Source organism: Miscanthus floridulus, unplaced genomic scaffold, assembly GCF_019320115.1.
Source record: "Miscanthus floridulus cultivar M001 unplaced genomic scaffold, ASM1932011v1 os_2546, whole genome shotgun sequence".
In the NCBI taxonomy this organism is placed as follows: domain Eukaryota; kingdom Viridiplantae; phylum Streptophyta; class Magnoliopsida; order Poales; family Poaceae; genus Miscanthus; species Miscanthus floridulus.
In genome coordinates this window covers 1-21389 of record NW_027098365.1, presented here as the reverse complement: position 1 = coordinate 21389, position 21389 = coordinate 1, and the positions used below count along the sequence as shown (strand labels likewise).

Genomic DNA, 21389 nt, shown 5'->3' with positions numbered 1-21389 from the left:
GTAGATTAATTTATCCAAAAAATAATCGTATAAATGATGACATATCGTTAAGTGTGAATGCTATCGCTTGAAAATGAATGTGCCAATTATATGAAGAAACTAATAAATGTACAATATAATGTAAGATTGAGCAAACGGTGTACCGCAGAGGCCGCCACATGAACCGTTGGATTTTCCGATCCGACTGCTGGCACACGATGTACCGCAGAGGCCGCCGCATGGACCGTTGGATTTTCCGATCCGACTGCTGGCACACGATGTATCGCAGAGGACGCCGCATCCAAGATCCAAGGACCAAGGACCAAGGACCAAGGACCAAGGGCACCAAACCGCCCCGAGCCCCCCCCAACGTCTATATAAACCTCCTGTGCTTGCAGCTCCTTCTCCACTGGCGGTGGCGGGTACTGGTAGGGTAGAGAGCCTCCGTCTCCTTCGGCCTCTCTCTCTCTCTCTCACACACACACACACACACACAAGAACCACGTACTCTCCGGCGGCGACGCCATGAAGCACGCCGAGAAGCTCCCGTCCCGCGGCGCATCGTCATCGCCGCCGCCCGCGCACCGGCTCTCCCACGCCATCGCGAAGGCGCCGCCGCAGAAGATCAGGATCATCCACGTCCTGGCGCCGCACATCATCAAGACGGAGGCCCGGCACTTCCGCGAGCTCGTCCAGCGGCTCACCGGGATGCCACCCCAGAAGGGCTCCTGCGCGTCGTCGGCGTCCACCGGCGGGGACGCGTCGCTATCGCCGTCGCCACCGACTCCGGTCTCGTCGTACGACACGGCGGGCGACGAGGGCCTCGGCGCCAGCGCCGGCGCCGCGGCGGGGATCGAGATGAAGGTGAAAGAGCAGGAGGCCGAGGCGTCGTCTCCGTCGGGTGGAGAAGGGGGAGGGTTCCTGCGCGCGCTCGAATTGGACGGCTACGACGACGGCTTCTACCAGGGCCTCGACGATTTCCTCTTCAGCCGCTGCGACATGGACGGCGTGGCCAATTTTAATTTCTGATCAGGTGCATGCGGGCGGTTTTAATTTCTGATCAGGTGCATGCGCTGGCAGAGCCGGGCATATTTTTCCCCTAAATCTCCTGGTCAGTCACTATTTTCCTGCACTAGAGAACGATGAGAATTTACAGTTATGTTCCTGCATTAGAGAACGATGAGAATTTACAGTTATGAGATGAAAGATCTCGAGTTTGCTCGGTTTACAACGATAAATCACCGGACATGTATTTCCATTGTTCGTCTGTTTGGCCATGTTTCATTGTTCCAAAGCTGTCTTTTTGATAGTTTCTTGAGCCCGATGGAAATGCCGATTTAGTTTTGTTTTTATTTACAACGAATTTTGTCAGTGTTTGATTCGAACTCTACTAGTCTCTTTACCTCTGAATGCCGCTGCAACTGCAACGAAGTGTTAATCTGTCAGAATTCAGTTCTTATTTACTCGTTTAGAACCAAAACTTGCGCCGCACGTTCGCAGGGCAAAACAGACATGATCACTAGAAAATGAAGTCACAGATCTGCGCCTACTGCAGAGTTCTTTTGATTGTTTAACAAAAGGTTACCACTGTGTGTGGCATCATTCAGCTTTTTCTAGAGAGGGAGGGAGCAGTTGCTGCTGTCGCCACTGGTGGTGCACAGCTGCCCTGCTGATGAGAGCAGAACGGCCTTTACATTAGCACACCATCATTGGACATGGAGCACATTGTCATTTGCTCGCTGTATCTTGGAACTTATCAGTTGACTTTTGAACAAGCAGTAGTTTTTTTAACCTTGTTTAATATGAACTGGTGAAGGTCATTTGATATTATTGCCCACATTCAGAATAGCCGAAAGGGATGTAATAAATAAAAACACTCAAGTGGTCGTTATCGTTGACAACACTAGTACACTGCCTGAGAAAATGACAAAAGAGAAGAAGAAAGGAGCCATAAACAGGAGCTAGGTGTGGAGTTACAGTTAGTACTGAGACATTAGCTTTCATATTCTGATATCACTGCATCTGCTGTAGCATCACCTGGATTCGGTTGTGGCCCCTCAAGTCTAGTTAAGACATCAGGTGCTCCAGCAGCATCTCTGATAATCTGAAAAAGATGACAGCAAAACTGTGAGAAGTCATTTTCCCCCCATACAACAGAATTAATATTAGGTAAAACAACATGATGTTTAAACTATCCATTTGTATTCATGCAGCATGGGCAAATAAACAAATCCAAATCGAAGGCTTCAGGGAAGAGTCATTCCTGGCAATCAGGTAGACAATGATAGCGACAGGGAGAGCCAAGTCAAAATGATGAGAGAACACAATAAACAGTTAATCTGGAAGGGTGATAATTACTAGCGTCTTATCTGTGACTGCAATAAATATCTGACATGTATGTGTGTTCAAATTCAAACCATTTCTCCTTCTCTTAGCTATTGTGTATAGCATTCGCCTAAAGGCATGCTGAATGTGCACTCAACTCAATTAAACGACATATTTGGGGTCTGTTTCACTCAGCTAGAGCTAGTTATTAGCTGGAGCTAAAAATTAGCCCACACTAGTAGGGGTTGGCCAGCTAGTTGGCTAACTATTTGGAGGCTTGGCTAATAAATTAGTCCACCTATTAGCCCGCTGTTCAGATGGGTTAGAGCTAATTTTGGCTAAGTTTAGCTGGCTATAACAATTAGCCCTTGGTATCCAAACAGGTCCTTAAACTGCGCACAGTGAACGATAATAAACCTTTGTGGCATTCTGACTCAGTTGGTCATCAGCCTTCAACTCAATGAGCTTAAGAATTGAATTTGTTGTCTCTATTCTGTTTGTGGCTCTTGTTTTCTTTAGAAAGTACAATAACTAAACACTGTGTCATTTGTCCTGTCAGCCTGTTCGTTTCGTCGTAAACGATCGTGGATTATTTACTGCTGGCTGGTTTGGTGTGAGAGAAAAATACTGTTCCAGCTTATAATCCACGATCGTATACGAGCAAGCGAACAGGCTGAGATAACCATATATCAGTGCAAATGAATTTGGTACCCCTGCAAGTACATTAAAGAAAGTAAGAAACATACCAATATTTCTTCATCCAAGTAAGAGATCATGAATAAGCGTTGAAATGCTCCACCTGTAATTAATAACGGAATGTAATGTAACTACAGAAGTCATGGAATGCAGCTATTATGCACTCATGCAACGATGGCATGAAAACTACCATAACTATACTGACCAACTAATCTACTATAGTCCAACACTCCAACTCCAATCCGATACAACCAAGCAAATCTAAACGTAAATGAAATGACTGTTAAATTTACATGTAAAAAAGTAATGTCACTTTTAAAAAATCATAAAAGGGTTTTTTTATGACCCTATAAACAATTGGATCCCTCCCAATATTAGGACCGATTCTGTTTCCTAACCCTGAGAGTAAGCCAAAGAAGCATTCCTCAACTGCCAATGTTAACATGTTCCTCAACAATTTAATATTTTGGCAAATAAATTGGCAAGAATTCATTGACAAAAAGAATTCACATAACAAAATCAGTAGTTGCTTTATCTAAGCAGGCAATACGTCCTCAGAAACTAGAAGCGTGTGTGCCTAGTATATATAGTTCCAGCAATGATAGTATTCTAAACTAGCATATTGCTACAAGAGTGTGAAGCCCTGCATACTTACCAAGTGGCACTTTAAGACCCTCTGAAACAGCATCCCTTATAGGATTAGGAAGTTGTTGTAGAGCTCCTGCAGTTTGGCCAAGCAAGCCCTTTAACTGTTCAGGCAATGATTCTTCATTGATTCTGGGAATCTCTATAAGGCCCTCAACGTATTCCTCTTTCATCCTGATGGGGCCCTCAATGGACAATTGAGTTGTCAGTAGGAACTTGCTTTGTATCTGGAAACATAAAAAAGGAAGTTGCTAAATAGTGAGAATGGCAGTGCAACAATAAAATAATCCCCAATCACACAGAAACATTCAGCTTGCAGATAATACAGATACTAATGTGTACTAATTTCAAAAAAAAAATATACAGATACTAACGACCTGCTAATAAATGACTTCAGCATAATTATGAAGCATCCTCAGCTTATGGAAGCTTTTGCGCACAATCTATTACTAACACAGATATAGACACAGACTGGTTTTATTATAAAAGGTGAATCCTGCATCTCGTAACTTGTAAGCGATACTGACTTGCCAGGCACATAAATGTCATATAGAACCAATAAACTTAAGAATCAAAGATGGATCCCATAAACTATGCAAAAATAGTAGGTACACTCCTAAAATCTTCTGGCATTACCGTATTTAGAAACTTGAGGTTAGATGAGAGCTGGGAGTATCCATCCTTGATCGACACATCAAGTCCCATAAAGTGTGCAACAGATGTAGGCGACCTCCTTCAAATTAGAACACACTTGCTATCAGGAGAAGCTTGACTTAAAATGAATTCAAGTCAAATGAAATATTGAAATTATAACTTGCACCCAACAAACAGTGACAGGGACATACTCAAACAAAAGACGGGCCGCAAATGCTCCAGGACTGCTATCACCAAACCATTCAAAGTTCCATCGACCTTCCAGAAATGGCGACCTGCAAAGTAAATAGAAGGAATTCAAGTTAATGTAATATGCTTACACAGAAAAGCTTTTTTGGTCAGAATGAAAGAAAGTTCATCTCATCTTAGTGGTTAAATCTTAGGGTTGCTATGAAAATTATCTCAAGCACGCTACAGCACATAATACGTTTTTGTTAGCCATAACACTTACGTCGTGGGGCGTGGTGTCGGATTCAGGCGTTCAAGTCCAACAATTCGCTCATTGACATCGATCCTCTGCATCTCAGTGGTCTTCCCGCTGACCAAGGCCTCAAAACCCCCAGTATCTTTAAACTGAAATTGGTAAGAAGAAATTCACATACCCTAGTTGAGAAATGCCTCAAAAGTTCAGTATCAACTAGCTGACTCAAGCTGTCATTTCACAAGTCGGACACACAATCATGGAAAAATATCATTTCCTAATTGCTGAGATTGTGGAGAAAAAAAATCGAAGTGAAATTTAGATGAAAATTGCAGGTTTAGAATTTGACAGTAACGCCTACAATTTGGTACGGTGTGGGGACAAGAGCCACCCGCAGGCACCTCACAGGAAGGTCGGCAAGTAGTACTAGGCGAAGGACTGAGAAGAGGGAGCAGAGGAAGAGCAAGAGCTCACGGCGAGGAGCAGGGACTCCTTGGCGGAGAGGCGCTCCATCTCGCGGGCGTAGCTGGCGGCGGCGCCCCCCTGGAAGGTCTGGGCCGTGGCTCTGCAGCGCCCCGCGGAGTAGCGGGGGCGGCGGGGCGAGAGGCGCACCCGGCCGTCGCGGCGGCCGTGGAAGGGGACAGGGAGGAGCGCTGGAGAGGCCGGGGTCAGCGCCACGGCGGCCGCCATGCCTGGCGAGCTGCTGTGCTACAGATTTCTCTCTCGTGCTAGTCTACAGACTACTACAGCCGCCGGTGGTGGCGTGGTGGTGGTGAGTTGCTGCAGGCTCGCTGCTGCCTAGGCGACGTGGAACTCGAAAAGAATAGACGAGAAAAATCGTTTTATATTTTCATTTCAGCCTCCATCTACTTACTCCGATCTCCACCTCAAATGTTTTTCGACAATTAACACAGCGACAACGTTAGGACAGTCACACAGGTTTGTCATGGGCCAGCGGCTGCTAACTGACCAACAAAATGCAAGCTGCCATCAAGTCATAACATTCAGGGGCATGAGTGGCAGATTAACGTTTTCTCAAACTTATATTAAAAAAAGCTGAAATCTAGAGTTTAATCGACTGAAATCGCAATACAACAGTCTAACCGCCTAACGCTGCAAGAAGAAAAATTCACAGTAGCAAATGGAGAGAGCACAGGGCATCTCTCATGCCTAGAGCACCTCGACTCTCAAGCAGCACCTCTCCGCTGCTCAGTCTCACCATGGGCAAAGTGGCACCGGTCGCCGAAAGTGCAGGCACCCTTCACGAAGTTCTCGCAAAGCTTCGTCTTGTAGTTGCTCCTGCCCCCAAGACCACCGCCTCGGCCTCCTGCTGGCGCCGCGGCAGCTGATGGGTTTTTCGCTGGCATGCTTGCGCTGATGGTTGCGATGAGGTCCCTCACCATGTCGCTGGCTTGCTTGATCTGGTCAAAATTGCCTTCAAGCTCAATGTTCTTCTGGCTGGGGTTAGACTCGTGGTCACGGATGGAGAGCTTGACGCCTGTAACTCTGCTTATCTGCTTAGTGTTGACCCCACCCTTACCGATTATGCCACCGGCAAGAGAGGCATCCACACTGATCTTGGCAGTCGCCGAAGCACCAAAGTTTCCTGCTGGAGGGCCCATGGAAGCTTGGTGCAGAGGTTCAGGTCGGCCTCCATATCGACCACCCATAGGAGGTCCTTCATGAGACATGTAGGCTGGCTTCCCAAGCTCTCTTTCGCTATGAGCGAAGTGGCACTTATCACCAAATTTGCACCCTTCTGTAGTATTGTACTTGGTGCACATGCGTGTCTTGCCTGTCGAAGCTGGATGAGAGGCGCCGATAAGAGCGGCATGATCCACATGATTTCTTGATGGCGCAGATACAGCAGGGCTACCTAGATTGAGCATTTTTGCAACTGCCGGGTAACCACCAGGAACAAAGTGCAGAAAATGGCATCCCTCACCAAACGGGCACCCAATGGTACTGCAACATTCAAAGCAGACCATATTATTTATGAAGGTTTATCTAATGATTTTAAGTATGCAGGAATGAGCTTTTAATAAGAGATAAAATACCCAAACATCTAAACCATATATTCAGGCATATTGAAGTAACAATAACAATACAAAGAAAGCATATAATACCATAATATAATAACATAATGAAATTTGAATCTACTCTGACAAACACTTCCATCACTAAAACAGAATTTCCATTCAATCAAAATAACAAAAATCAATACCTTGTACCCTGTCTATGCTAAATGCACCATATAGCAAGAGTGGATTGAACGTTGGCATGTATCATACTCATCTAAACTCTTAAGTAACCAGAGGAAAAAGGCAAGTTCATCTACTGAGATATATTAATAAAATTGAGCAGCTCATGTATCACAATTTAGTGTTATTCAAATATTCCATACATCTTTGGGATATATAATGAAACTTTCAAAGAATTGATTTGCTGTAAGAAGAGTGAAAAAGATACAGGTTACCATTCTGATGTTATTTCGGATAGGTTAAAGATTATAACCTGAAAAACTTGGTGCAAGGCTTCGATTTGCTTGATTGACCGGTTTGAAATGACTCCGTGTCTGTTGCATAAAATTAATTACATTTTCTCACTTGTTAGAAGTTTGCATTATTGATCTTCTAATCAAGTACGTATATAGAATTTATCTCCAATGTATGTGATTAACGAACAAGATTTTATATGGTAAAAGATTGCATTGTAGTTATCCTGCAGAAGATAGTTATTATACAGTTGAAACAAAGATTAGTAGGGTTTCTACACTGACAAATACCATGTGTCTGCATCTTTCTTCTTGTTCATTGAACTGATGAACAGTCGAATTGCATTTTGATCAATATTCAAGAGCCACAAGGTGGCTTCATTCCCATATATGCTTCACATTACTATTTCTTCCCTAAAAAACTATTCCTCTTTTCAACAAAATACATCTAGAACAGACTTGTACCATTACAGTATCTGAACTCTAAAATGATATTTCCAGACTTTCAGTTCTAAAAATATTTTTACTGTACCAATATATGGCGGCAGACCCTTGAGTCTAAAGGTTTTAGATTGAGCAGAACTAAAACCAAATACATGAGATGCGACTTTGGCGGAGTTGTACAAGAGGAGGGAGATGTGAGTTTGGAAGGTCAAGTAGTGCCTAAGAAGGATACCTTTCGGTATCTGGGATCGATGCTACAGAGGGATGGAGATATTGATGCGGACATTAGACATAGAATCAAAGCAGGGTGGATCAAGTGGCGACAAGCTTCTGGCATTCTCTGTGACAAGAGGGTACCACCACAAAAGCTAAAAGGCAAGTTCTATAGAACGGCGATTAGACCGGCTATGTTGTATGGAGCAGAATGTTGGCCTACAAAGATTCGACATGTTCAACAACTGAGTGTTGCAGAAATGCGTATGTTGCGATGGATTTGCGGTCGCACAAGAATGGACCGAGTTCGGAACGATGATATACGTGATCACCTAGAGGTAGCACCAATTGAAGAAAAGCTTGTCCAACATCAGTTGAGGTGTTTGGCCATGTCCAAAGGAGACCTCCACAGGCACCAGTGCATTGTGGAGTCCTAAGCCAAGCTAATAATATGATGAGAGGTAGAGGAAGACCGAAATTGACATGGGGGGGGAGGGGGCAATAAAAAGAGATTTGAAAGCTTGGGATATACCTAGAGATCTATGTTTGAATAGGAGTACTTGGAAAGCAGCTATTGAAGTGCCTGAACCGTGACTTGGGGCTCTTGGTGGGTTTCAACTCTAGCCTGCCCCAACTTGCTTGGGACTGAAAGGCTATGTTGTTGTTGTTGTTGTTGTTGTTGCACATAGTCCTAACTAGATCCAGGAACATACAGGTTAGCATGTTTCCTCTTGTTCGTTGAACTGGTGAATTGACCAATTACAATGATCAAGATTCAAGAGGCAAAAGGTGCTTCGATTTCCAAATATGCTTCAAATTACTATTTCTTCTCTAAAAACTATTCCTCTTTTCAACAAAATACATCTAGATGAGTCTCATACTATTACACTATCTGAACTCTTAAAGAACTTATCCAGACTATGAGTGCTAAATTATTTTTACTGTGTAACTACTGTTGTGAGGCACATAGTCCTAACTAGATTTGGGAACACACAGACTTTCTTAGTACTAGTAGTTACTAAAGGAGGATAAGTTGCTCTGATAAGAACATGTTAGTGTGCTGCTTACCAGTTAGCACTGACATCATTTTTTATCAGTAGCTGGGCAAAATTGTTTATACTTTTTGCATTTGCATATGAAGCAGATCTAACCGTGATACATTTATATAAAAAATTTCAGTCTGCAGCCCTGTCTGATTTCTTCAGATTTGATTGTATTCTTTTGATCCATCTTCACACACATTACTCAGAGAGTCAAATACACTTTAAGGTCCAATTTAGTAGTCGAAGTTAAGAGAGTAACAGCCTAAGCTTAAGGGGAAAACTCTTGATTTGTATTTCAATTTTGGAGGCAACGAGCTACTATTCCACCAAACCACGCATTACTTGAAGCAAGCAAAGCTTGTGATTCCAGCCAGGCCCCACACCAATCCCCTATCACGAACACCGGATGCGCATCTCATTGCGCACACGTCACGCATAACAAGCAAAATCAAACGACCAACCAGAACACCCTCTCGCTCCGCTCTCGCAGGACACAGGCAGATCCAGTCGCCGAAGCACTTCTCGCAAGGGGCGAGAACAACCGACATCTAATAGAACCAAAAAAAAATCGAGGCGAACGGCAGACGGGACTGGTGGGATAGCGATGCCTCACCTTTGGAGCGCTTCCCGCCGGCGGCAGACCCGTTCGCCGTCTCCTGCCGGGACCTCTTCCGGGCCGCGCCTGCTCCCTCCATGCTCAGACTAGCCCTCGCGTCTGGTTGCAGAGGCGCGCCGAAACCCTAGGCCCCGATCCGATTCGCTACGGAGGTCGGAGGCAGAGGAAAGGAGGACTGCGAGAGGTTGCTGTTTGGTTTCTTTATTGAACGGAGGTTGGGCCTTGGGCCTCGCTCGAGCAGGACGGATTTGGTCGTGGCGAAGGATTCGTGTCCGAGCCCAAATAGAAACTGTTCGGTTCAGAACTTCTATAAAAGAATCAACGTTTTCATTTAAGAATGAAATGTAATCAAAATATAGAAAAACTTATTACAATACTACTATTTGAAAGTCCGAGCTATAGTAATAAATTCAAATATCTGGGCAAGGGGCCCTGGCCGAAAAGATTAATTGCTTTTGCATTTGCAGGATTTGCTTAGGCCTTATGGACCTGCAAGAACAAAATGGAGATTGAAAAACGCTTTCCCAAAGCGCCCACTGATGTCATATACGTTTGCTTTCTCATTCAAGCAGAAATGGAGCTGCTTACTTAAGGAGGTGGATAGAGCTCAGATCATTCAGCTGAACGAAGAGATCCTGAGATGGCTTAAGGAGTTCAAGCCTAGTTCTTAATTATTTGCTTTCGAGATTTAGATCTTTTTGTAATGAACAGTAGTGTCTTTCCTTTTTGTAGCGAGAAAATTCCTTATTTAGCATAAAAAAAGTATGCAATTCCTTATTGAGCATCAAAAGATAAAAGTTCCCTAATATAGCATTGGCTTTAATTTTGGTTCCCTAAGTAACACTGCCGTTAGATCTTACACCTAACATCGTTAACTTGGAGAGAAAAAAACCATTTTGCCCTTGTTTTTCATGTGTAGCACATTCTCCAAAAATTTGTGCTGTCATATTTCATAAATAATCTATGCAAAGAAACAGTACTGCAAAAAGTTGTTCAACGTAAAAATATTATACGTGCAAAGTATGTTTAACGTAAAAAAAGGGCAATGTTAAAAATATGTTAAGAAAATCGCTGCAATGTGTTGGTGTTACACATGAAAAGATAGGGGCAAAACGGTCTTTTCCTCATCAAGTTAACGGCGTTAGAGGTCAGATCTAACGGTAGTGCTATTTATGGAACCAAAAATAAAGCCAATGTTGTGTTGGGGAACTTTTATCTTTCGGTGTTAAATAAGAAATTTCATCATCTTGTGATGCTAACACTACAGCAGACGCGTGCTTTGCCGAGTGCAATTGCACTCGGCAAAGAGCTGTCAGCATATCCCTTCACGGCAAAGGCTTCTTTGCCGAGCGCCGCATGTCGAGCACTCGGCAAAGGATTTTTCGAGTGCCATGACGGCACTCGGCAAAGAAAAGCCACCGTGATGGCTAGGTCACGGTGACGACCCCTTTGCCGAGTGCCACGCGTCGGCACTCGGCAAAGAAATATGTTTTTTATTTTTTTTTAAAAAAATCTTTGTCGAGTACCTGAATCTGGCACTCGGCAAAACTTGTTTTCTTTTTTTGGATTTTCTTTGCCGAGTGCCTTGCCCATGACACTCGACAAAGCTGGGAAGCTTAGTGTCCCAGATTCCCAGCTTTGCTGAGTGTCATGGTCATGACACTCGGCAAAGAAGTGAAAAAATTCAAAAAAATATTGGTTTTTAGTCTTCCATCGTTGCAAACAAGATATACATTATATATATAACACAACTATATATCATACAAATGTATATCACAATCCACCACAAACACAAACATAGCATACAAGTATCACAATCTCGACTCCCAAGTTCAAAGTCCAAACACACAAGCATAGTTCACAAAGTTTACAAGTGCATTATATCACAATGACTGCCATTTGAAGCTCACGGCGATGGTCCGAGTTGGGATGGCCCAACGTGTGATCCCGGTGACCCTCCAAGGTGGTTCGACGCCGCCCCCGATTGATGCTGCACAAAATAGAAGAGATTGCACGTGAGCGACAAGAGAAGAGATAAATATGCAAGATAAATATCTGCCACTACCACCACCACCACCACATCACCGCCATCACCAACACTTCACCACCACCACCACCACACCACCACCACCACATCACCACCATGACCACCACCACCACACCATCACCACCACCACCATGAGCACCACAACACTGTGACCACCACCACCAACACCACACCACCACCACCACCATGACCACCACCACCACTAGGTTTCTCTAGGTTTCACTAGGTTTTTCTAAGTTTCAGTATAGAAAGTAAAACTTCGTACTTATACTCATCGAGGTAGAATTAGGACGTTGTGGAGGTGGATCTAGAGCAAGCAGCGTCTGTGGGATCGCCCAACCTTGTTGCTGGCCAATTTGCTGTATGAACTTGATCATCTCGGACATCTACCACTGATCTTGCTCCCACTAGGCCTCCAAAGCCTGTAGCTTCTGTCGCTCAACCTCCCGCTCGACCTGTAGTTCCTGCACCTGGGCCTGCAGTATTTGACCCCAATGTTTCAATAATGCATAGGTAAGGTATGTAAAAGTCAAAGAACAACGAACGAAACATGAATGATTACCTGGAGTGCCGACACCACGGTCGGCCGTTGGCGTATGGGCACGCTTGAGCTCATGCTCACTGCTCGGAGCTAGTGGAGAGGAAGAGTAGAGGCCGTGTCGAGGACGTCGTCACCAATCTAGAACCACACATACTTCTTGCCTTGCCCCACCCTCATCATGAGCTGAGGATCAAGGCGCTCCTCGGTTCTTGGATCGTAGCCTAGCCCATGGACTGACCTTGTCGCCTCCGTGTATGAAGAGAGGCGGGTGTGGATGCTGGAGTTGGTGTACGCCTCAAGCGGGGCATCTGGGTCGTACTTGATGTCGGCTGTCACCTTGCCCATGTGAGCCAGAGCATATGCCTTGAGTTGACCAACTGGCTAGCCACCGTGTGCATCCGGCTATGAGAAAGACAACATGTGGTTAGAAATGATGCAGAATTGAGCGCGGCTAGATTAGAGCAATGGCGGAGACTTACATATGCCTTTGCATATTTGTTGAGGCTGCGGCTGCCCTAATGGTGAGGTACACCTAGCATCTGCAAACGCCTATCGTGGGCCTCCTCGTCCTTCTTCTGCCAGTCCCCATCCAACCAGGTGTCCACAATATATTCCCAGCAATCGGGGTGGGTGGCGCACCAGCTTGGAATCGCCTATAGGACATCAAGTAGATGACATATCAGAAAATCAAATTAGGCATACTTAATCTCAAAAGAAATGAATATTCATGTTTTGTATTTACCTATATGTACTGCTCCCTTGTCAGCGTCATCCATCTTGCCTCCTATTTGTTGACACGCCTGAGTAGGAACTTGGCGTTGTAGTCTATGTGGGCCTGGAGGTGGGACTCAGTGCAAGTCCATGACATGCCTTTTACAGGAAGCGTAAGCCACCTGATACGCACTTTCTTCTTGTCCCTCCTGGATTCTGAAGAAGTCCTGCATAAAGACACGAGGTATCCATTATTTTATTTCAAGAATGTCCAATGAATGCGAGGAATTGAGGAATATAGTGCAAGAAAGACTTACCCACAACTCCCTAATCACCCGATCTGCCTTGTTTCTACAGCGAATGCCATTATGATCTAGAGCATCCTGCACGAGAGCATAGTGGTCGAACGTCCAGGCCGGCTCCCAATCCTGATCTCCTTTCCTAACCAGGCCAGGGAATTGTTCCTTGCATAGAAGTTCTAGGATGCCATTCACATTACGTGCCGGGGCCGCCTGGTCCATAAGCACCTAGTTCCTGCACAAGTGGTCCACAATAGTTATTAGTTGTTATTATGATTTTTCAACATATCAAATGAAGAACATATGAAGTTACTTACCTATCACCCTCAGGTGCAATCAGTGGGCGCCTCTCAACAAGTATCGGTCACTTCGGGAGCTTTGCGGGACCTCGCTGGTAGGGCTTCGATGTACCAGAGGAAGTGGAACCCCCTACCGTCACCGCCTCCTCATCCTCCATCGCTAGAACCGCCTCCTCGTCCTCTGTCCGTGGACCCCCGTCCTCGTCCACCATGTGCTAAAGGTCATCGTCGTGCATAGAGTCACGTGAGGAGCTACGCCCGTGGTCAGTCAACGGCTCCCGCCTAGGCCTGCCTCTCGGCCTCCTTAGCCTCTCTGACGCCTTTGCCTCCTCAATCGCCGCCATGTCCCTTCGGTTGGCGTAAACCGAGGGGCAGCTCCTCCTAGTGGGCCCCATCACTAGCAATTAAAAAGAGTAAACCAGTAAGTACAGATAAATGAGACATACTTAGTAAGAGATGCAAAATAAAGAAAATGTAATTACAAAATAACATAGTATTACATGTATTTCTAATATTCTTCATGATCGGGATTATCTGGACGATAGGTATCATCGTCACTATCAAGATTGTCCAAATCCTCAACAGCCTCATCCTTATCGTTGTCATTGCCTAGTCGTAGTCCGTCAAGCATTTCCAAGTCCTTTGGATCATGCACCTCATTTGCAGCGTCCTCGTCAACAACCCATTCCTCGTCTGCTTCTATTTCTATCTCTCCGGTTAAGTCTATCTCAAGCATCCTTGGTAGCCCCTCTTCTTGTTGATAGAACTCTCCATCATGCGTGTTTGGGTTCAAGTTGTAATCATCAGGGTTTGGGCGAGGTAATCTACCGTGTGGTGATACCTTGTGCACAATATACCAACCCTGAAGATGTGGGTCAATTTTGCAAGCATATGGACAATAATAATCTTGTGTGGCTTGTTGAGCCACAATATAGACATCTTCTCCTATATAGAAGGAATCCTGTCGAGTTTCGACTATCCCAAGTTGATGGGACTTTCTCAATACTACAGGATCAAACCATTGTCATTTGAATATGATAGGATTAAGTGCTTTGGAACCATGGTAGTTGAGCTTGTATATTTCTTCAACTATCCCATAATACTCCTCCTGATCAGTGCCGGGCGTAAATACTCTAATATTCGTGGTCCTTGGATTGGGACAACTCTGCTCGTACCTTATTGTGTGGAAGCGATATCCATTCATGTCATAAGCATTAAATGACAAGACCTTATAGTCAAAGCCATTGGCCACCTATCATAATTTAGCACTTATAGACACATCCCTTTAGCACTGCAAGTTCAAGCAGGAGAGAAATGAAATCAGGCAACTTGGAACGTCAAACTTAGTAAGAGCTAAGTTGGCCGGTACCTTTTTTGGAACCATGTAATGAAATCAGGCGAATCATGTTGAAGAAGGGTCTCTCGTTCATGGTCAGAAGGTGGCCTTGAATGATGCCAGGATTCATCAAAAAATTCCCTACACCGATAAGGAACAATGTTGTTGGATGTACAAAAGTTACGGAGTATGTAACAAGTTCGTTGAGAACTTACCCCAGATATGTTTCCACTTCGTCAAGGTTGGTCAACACATAGAGCATGATCTTGCACCACTCTTCATAGCTCAAGGTCTTTGTGGTCGCTCCACTTGCTCTCCCGCGTGGCCCTTTGAAAAGGCTAAGGGTCGATTCATTTTCATCCTCATTGTACTGAGCGGGTGGATTATGCACGCTAGGAAGGTTCTCATTATAGTATGTTGTTGTGAAGTTTGACACCTCCTCATGAATGAATGCCTCAGTAATGGAAGCCTCAATCCTGCCTTTGTTTCCATATTTCTTGCGAATAGTCTTTAGACATCTCTCGATTGGATAGCACCAACGGTTCTGCATGGGCCCCCCCCCCCATTCATGCCTCGGACGGGAGGTGCAAAATCAAATGCTGTGTCGATAAGAAAAAGCCAGGTAGAAAGATCTTCTTCAACTTACAGAGCAACAGAGGTGCTGCTTTTTCTAACTCCTCAACCACTTTCACAGATACCTCCTTGGCACAAAGCTAGCGGAAGAAAAAGCTCAACTCTACTAGCACCTTCCAGACACTCTTAGGGACGTAGCCTCGAACCATCGATGGAAGAAGCCACTCAATCCATATGTGGTAGTCATGACTCTTCATCTCTAAGACTCGGCTAGTCTCTAGGTTCGCTCCCCTCCTCAGATTCACTGCATACCCATTCGGGAACTTTAACATCTGCATCCATTGTATCACTTCCGTCCTGTGCTTCTTTTCTAAGACGTAATCGGCCTTAGGCCTTTTCCATGGCTTGCCATCTCTTGGAGGCAGCATCTCTAGCTTTGGTCTATCGCATAGCGTTGCTAGGTCCACTCTGGCCTTAGGGTTGTCCTTTGTCTTGTCAGGAATGTCCATGAGTGTTGCCCAAAGTGCTTCGGTGACATTCTTCTCAGTGTGCATTACATCTATATTATATGGAAGGAGAAGGTCATCAAAATAGGGAAGCCTCTCCAAGCCTGACTTATGAGTCCACATATGTTCGACACCATATCCCACAAAGCAATCTTTCTTTCGACTATCTTTCTATGGATTGACCACGAGAGCATCTATCTGAGCATGAACCTAGGCACCAGTCATCTTCTGAGGTTCAAGGTCGGTCACCTTGACACCTTTTATGAAGTTCTTGGTGTCTTGTCTGAATGCATGGTTAAGAGGGAGGAACTATCGATGCTTGTCGAACGATGAAAACTTGCCACCCTTCTTCAACCAAATGAACTCCAGAGTTGTCTTGCATACCGGGCATGGGAACTTCCTATGGACACACTAGGCGCTGAATATTCCATACGCCAGGAAGTCATGCATGGAGTACTGGTACCAAACATATATTTTGAAGTTTTTCTTTGTAGCTCGATCGTAAGTCCATACCCCTTCATTCCAAGCACTGATCAATTCATCATAAACAGGCTCCATGTACACACCCATTTTGTTTCCCGAGTGTCCAGGAATTATCAACGTCAAGAATATATTTTGCCATTGAAGGAGGACCCCGAGGGAGATTGAGGGGGATAGTGAACATGGGCCAACAAGTGTATGGGATGGACATCATTCCATAAGGATTAAACTCATCTATTGCCAGCGCAACACGTACATTACGGGCCTCAAGATCTTTGTCACGATGCTTGCGATTAAAGCTTTTCCATGCTTCACCATCAGCTGGATGTACCATCTTGTCAGGATTGTATCAAATGCCATTCTTGTGCCATGTTATCTGTTTCGCAGACTCCTCGGTCATGAATAGCCGTTGGAGCCTCGGTATGATCAGAAGGTGCCATAGGACTTTCATGGGGATCTCAAGCTGCTCCTTCTAGCCATCACCTTTGTCTACCTCCACATACCTAGAGGATTTACACTTTGGACAGTACTTTGTATCCTTGTGATCTTTCCTAAATAGGATGCATCCCTTCGGACAACAATGTATCTGCTCATACGGCATCTTAAGTGCACGAAGGAGTCTCTGTGACTCGTAGAAGCTGCTCGATAGAATATGACCCTCCGGAAGTAGCCCACCAATAACTGCCAACATACCATCAAAGCAGGCTCGACTCATGTTGTACTGGGACTTCAACCCCATTAGGCATCCAATGGCATCTAGTTGAGAAACTGTTGCCTTCTTGTGTAGGAGCTTCTGTGCCGAAGACAACATTTGGTAGAACGCCTTTCCGGTTGGCTCTGGCTCCTCTTCCTCATCCTCCCTCTCCTCCTCCTCCTCTGTAGGTCTTTCAGTGAACGTTGCTTCATGAAAGTCACCTAACCATCCTGCTACCCCACCATCAGCATCAAACGCCTCCAAGCGTGGTCTCACCACCTCCTCTCTAGTATGACGGGCTTCACCATGGAACACCCACTGGGTATAGTTTAGTGTAAATCCATACTTGCAAAGATGTTCCCCCATGATCTTCCTTGTTTTTCTTTTCCTGTTTCCGCATTCGCTACAGGGACAAAACATGTCTCTCGCTCCATTAGCTGCCTTGCCAAATGCTTGGTTCAAGAAACCCTCGGTCTTGTCCATCCATTCAGGGGTGATTTCAGCCTAACTTGGGCGGCCTGTGTACATCCACTCACGGTTATCCATCCTCTAGCATATACATGAGCGAGTAATATAACCACCAATTGCATCTGAACGGCGTGCCTACTATCTAATGGGTGAGGATAGGTCCTAATCCCACCCGTGAATATGTAGATGAGGTTAGTTTACATGCTCTACTCCGGTCCAAGATAGAATTTCGGCAGCACCTCTCCGCTGTTCTCCTGATACACGTCCTAGAAGGGAGAGTGTGTATCCAGAGAACAACAGGGAGGTGGTGCCAAAACTTTGTCTCGGATCGAAGCAGAACATGGAAACTACCCCATCTACGCATCCACGGGCTGTCCAAAAAAGTGAACAATCTAAAACAGATATGGTCTTAGATATGCGAAGATCCGCATACCTCCACCCGTATCTGTTTCGAACAGGAGATGCCTAATTGGGTTACACCAATCTACGACAACAATAAGGAAGAGAGGTTATTTATACCTAGGGTGGCAGTGGAGTCAGGCTAGCGGGGTAGTAGCGAGGCGACGCTGTGCAGGCAGGATTGCAGCGCCGACGAAGACGATTGGGGTCGCCTACGTACTTTGGGTCCCCTCCAACGGGTCCTGCTCTGCAAAATAAGAATTATAATACTATAAGTTAAAAATTTCGGTAGAACCTTCCCTATACGGGGAGGTTTCCAAAACCTGTAAGAAAAAAGCCAGCGCGATGGCCGATAGCATATATATGGCACGAAGGCCCACACATCCACATACGGCATGAAGGCCCACACATCCACATACGGCACGAAGGTCGTCAATGACATACAAGGCACAAAGGCCAACAACCGGGGGGGCTTTATACCTTGGGTGGCGGTGGAGTCGGGCGACGCGCTTCCGGGGTCACCTTCGTCTCCAGCAAGGGGCGAGGATGATGGTGGGGATGAACAGCGAGGGGCATGGCCGGTGGCCGAGGCTCCTCCTCCTCCCTTCTCCTTCCTCCTCCCTTCTCCTTCTCCTCCCTTCTCCTTCTTCCTTCTCCCTTCTCCTCTCCTCCACCTCCCTTCTCTCCTCTACTCCCTTACTCCTCCTCTCCTCCACTCCACTGGTTTAGGGGTGGGGACAGCCAGGGCAGGCACCACCGGTGGGTCCGCATCCGGCGGTAGAGCGGAGCCGGGGCAGGGCCCGCTGCGGCAGACGTCGGGCGATGGTGGGGTGGGGCTAGGGTGAAAGGTCCTTGTTTGGTTTTGGTAATTGAGTGACAACTTAGGTGGACTAATTATGTTTATGTGAGATACACAGGTAATTAGTCCACAGGTACATATGTGTGAGCAACATATGCCATGGAGGTGAAAATGGCTTGGAGATGTTGCAAAGCTCACACATATGATGATGAAGGAGCTTATTGCACATGAGACATGACATTGAGTCATGTGATCAAGGTGGAGAAGATCAAGACAAGACTTGGCTTGATGGACTGGTTGCAAGCATGAAGGGCAAGTCAAAGGCTTTGGAGTGATGGACCGCGTGGCGGTGAAGCTTGAGCAAAACTTGGTGCCGATGGATGATGACAATGGTGAAGAGCAAGTGAAGTCAAGATCGATGAACCAATATAATCACATGATGATATGAAGTGGATCATATCATTGTTGATCGTGTTGGTGCATGTGTTGCATCGATATTGGAGGAGATGGAATGAAATGCGCAAGGCAAAGGTATAACCTAAGGCATTTCATTTCACCGGTCATATTCATGCCTCGGACGGGAGGTGCAAAATCAAATGCTGTGTTGATAAGAAAAAGCCAGGTAGAAAGATCTTCTTCAACTTACAGAGCAATAGAGGTGCCGCTTTTTCTAACTCCTCAACCACTTTCACAGATACCTCCTTGGCACAAAGCTAGCGGAAGAAAAAGCTCAACTCTACTAGCACCTTCCAGACACTCTTAGGGACGTAGCCTCGAACCATCGATGGAAGAAGCCACTCAATCCATATGTGGTACTCATGACTCTTCATCTCTAAGACTCGGCTAGTCTCTAGGTTCGCTCCTCTCCTCAGATTCACTGCATACCCATTCGGGAACTTTAACATCTGCATCCATTGTATCACTTCCGTCCTGTGCTTCTTTTCTAAGACGTAATCGGCCTTAGGCCTTTTCCATGGCTTGCCATCTCTTGGAGGCAACATCTCTATCTTTGGTCTATCGCATAGCGTTGCTAGGTCCACTCTGGCCTTAGGGTTGTCCTTTGTCTTATCAGGAATGTCCATGAGTGTTGCCCAAAGTGCTTCGGTGACATTCTTCTCAGTGTGCATTACATCTATATTATATGGAAGGAGAAGGTCATCAAAATAGGGAAGCCTCTCCAAGCCTGACTTATGAGTCCACATATGTTTGACACCATATCCCACAAAGCAATCTTTCTTTCGACTATCTTTTTGTGGATTGACCACGAGAGCATCTATCTGAGCATGAACCTAGGCACCAGTCATCTTCTGAGGTTCAAGGTCGGTCACCTTGACACCTTTTATGAAGTTCTTGGTGTCTTGTCTGAATGCATGGTTAAGAGGGAGGAACTATCGATGCTTGTCGAACGATGAAAACTTGCCACCCTTCTTCAACCAAATGAACTCCAGAGTTGTCTTGCATACCGGGCATGGGAACTTCCTATGGACACACTAGGCGCTGAATATTCCATACGCCAGGAAGTCATGCATGGAGTACTGGTACCAAACATACATTTTGAAGTTTTTCTTTGTAGCTCGATCGTAAGTCCATACCCCTTCATTCCAAGCACTGATCAATTCATCATAAATAGGCTCCATGTACACATCCATTTTGTTTCCCGAGTGTCCAGGAATTATCAACGTCAAGAATATATTTTGCCGTTGAAGGAGGACCCTGAGGGAGATTGAGGGGGATAGTGAACATGGGCCAACAAGTGTATGGGATGGACATCATTCCATAAGGATTAAACTCATCTGTTGCTAGCGCAACACGTACATTACGGGCCTCAAGATCTTTGTCACGATGCTTGCAATTAAAGCTTTTCCATGCTTTACCATCAGCTGGATGTACCATCTTGTCAGGATTGTATCAAATGCCATTCTTGTGCCATGTTATCTGTTTCGCAGGACTCCTCGGTCATGAATAGCCGTTGGAGCCTCGGTATGATCGGAAGGTGCCATAGGACTTTCATGGGGATCTCAAGCTGCTCCTTCTAGCCATCACCTTTGTCTACCTCCACATACCTAGAGGATTTACACTTTGGACAGTACTTTGTATCCTTGTGATCTTTCCTAAATAGGACGCATCCCTTCGGACAACAATGTATCTGCTCATACGGCATCTTAAGTGCACGAAGGAGTCTCTGTGACTCATAGAAGCTGCTCGGTAGAATATGACCCTCTGGAAGTAGCCCACCAATAACTGCCAACATACCATCGAAGCAGGCTCGACTCATGTTGTACTGGGACCTTCAACCCCATTAGGCGTCCAATGGCATCCAGTTGAGAAACTGTTGCCTTCTCGTGTAGGAGCTTCTGTGCCGAAGACAACATTTGGTAGAACGCCTTTCCGGTTGGCTCTGGCTCCTCTTCCTCATCCTCCCTCTCCTCCTCCTCCTCTGTAGGTCTTTCAGTGAACGTTGCGTCATGAAAGTCACCTAACCATCCTGCTATACCACCACCCCGCCATCAGCATCAAACGCCTCCAAGCGTGGTCTCACCACCTCCTCTCTAGTATGACGGGCTTCACCATGGAACACCCACTGGGTATAGTTTGGTGTAAATCCATACTTGCAAAGATGTCCCCCCATGATCTTCCTTGTTTTTCTTTTCCTGTTTCCGCATTCGCTACAGGGACAAAACATGTCTCTCGCTCCATTAGCTGCCTT

General features: G+C 45.6%; 3 protein-coding genes across 3 annotated transcripts; 1 reads left to right on the top strand and 2 right to left on the bottom strand.

The window, feature by feature from the left end:
• The first annotated feature begins 377 nt into the window (after nt 1-377).
• On the top strand, nt 378-1364 carry LOC136535114 (VQ motif-containing protein 17-like). The gene has a single exon (XM_066527433.1). The coding sequence runs from the start codon at nt 505-507 to the stop codon at nt 1006-1008; it is 504 nt and encodes a 167-aa protein (XP_066383530.1). The 5' UTR covers nt 378-504; the 3' UTR covers nt 1009-1364.
• A 375-nt stretch (nt 1365-1739) lies between these two features.
• LOC136535113 (probable plastid-lipid-associated protein 13, chloroplastic) lies at nt 1740-5601 on the bottom strand. Its single transcript, XM_066527432.1, has 7 exons — nt 5195-5601; nt 4751-4872; nt 4491-4574; nt 4282-4378; nt 3656-3872; nt 3051-3103; nt 1740-2083 (listed from the first exon to the last, which is right to left on the bottom strand). Exons 1-7 carry the CDS (start codon nt 5408-5410, stop codon nt 1973-1975), a joined length of 900 nt encoding a protein of 299 aa, XP_066383529.1. The 5' UTR covers nt 5411-5601; the 3' UTR covers nt 1740-1972.
• A 132-nt stretch (nt 5602-5733) lies between these two features.
• On the bottom strand, nt 5734-9712 carry LOC136535112 (zinc finger CCCH domain-containing protein 31-like). Its single transcript, XM_066527431.1, has 3 exons — nt 9528-9712; nt 7235-7295; nt 5734-6685 (listed from the first exon to the last, which is right to left on the bottom strand). Exons 1-3 carry the CDS (start codon nt 9607-9609, stop codon nt 5908-5910), a joined length of 921 nt encoding a protein of 306 aa, XP_066383528.1. The 5' UTR covers nt 9610-9712; the 3' UTR covers nt 5734-5907.
• Nucleotides 9713-21389: the final 11677 nt, after the last annotated feature.

Excerpts from the sequence above, each read along its gene's own strand:
- LOC136535112 (XM_066527431.1), bottom strand. The coding sequence starts at position 9,609 with ATGGAGGGAGCAGGCGCGGCCCGGAAGAGGTCCCGGCAGGAGACGGCG. Across the intron at positions 7,296-9,527 it reads CGGCGGGAAGCGCTCCAAAG|ACACGGAGTCATTTCAAACC; the intron begins GTGAGGCATCGC and ends TTTATGCAACAG. Across the intron at positions 6,686-7,234 it reads CCTTGCACCAAGTTTTTCAG|TACCATTGGGTGCCCGTTTG; the intron begins GTTATAATCTTT and ends TGAATGTTGCAG.
- LOC136535114 (XM_066527433.1), top strand. The coding sequence starts at position 505 with ATGAAGCACGCCGAGAAGCTCCCGTCCCGCGGCGCATCGTCATCGCCG.
- LOC136535113 (XM_066527432.1), bottom strand. The coding sequence starts at position 5,410 with ATGGCGGCCGCCGTGGCGCTGACCCCGGCCTCTCCAGCGCTCCTCCCT. Across the intron at positions 4,379-4,490 it reads GCGGCCCGTCTTTTGTTTGA|GAGGTCGCCTACATCTGTTG; the intron begins GTATGTCCCTGT and ends TCTAATTTGAAG. Across the intron at positions 2,084-3,050 it reads ACTTGGATGAAGAAATATTG|ATTATCAGAGATGCTGCTGG; the intron begins GTATGTTTCTTA and ends CATCTTTTTCAG.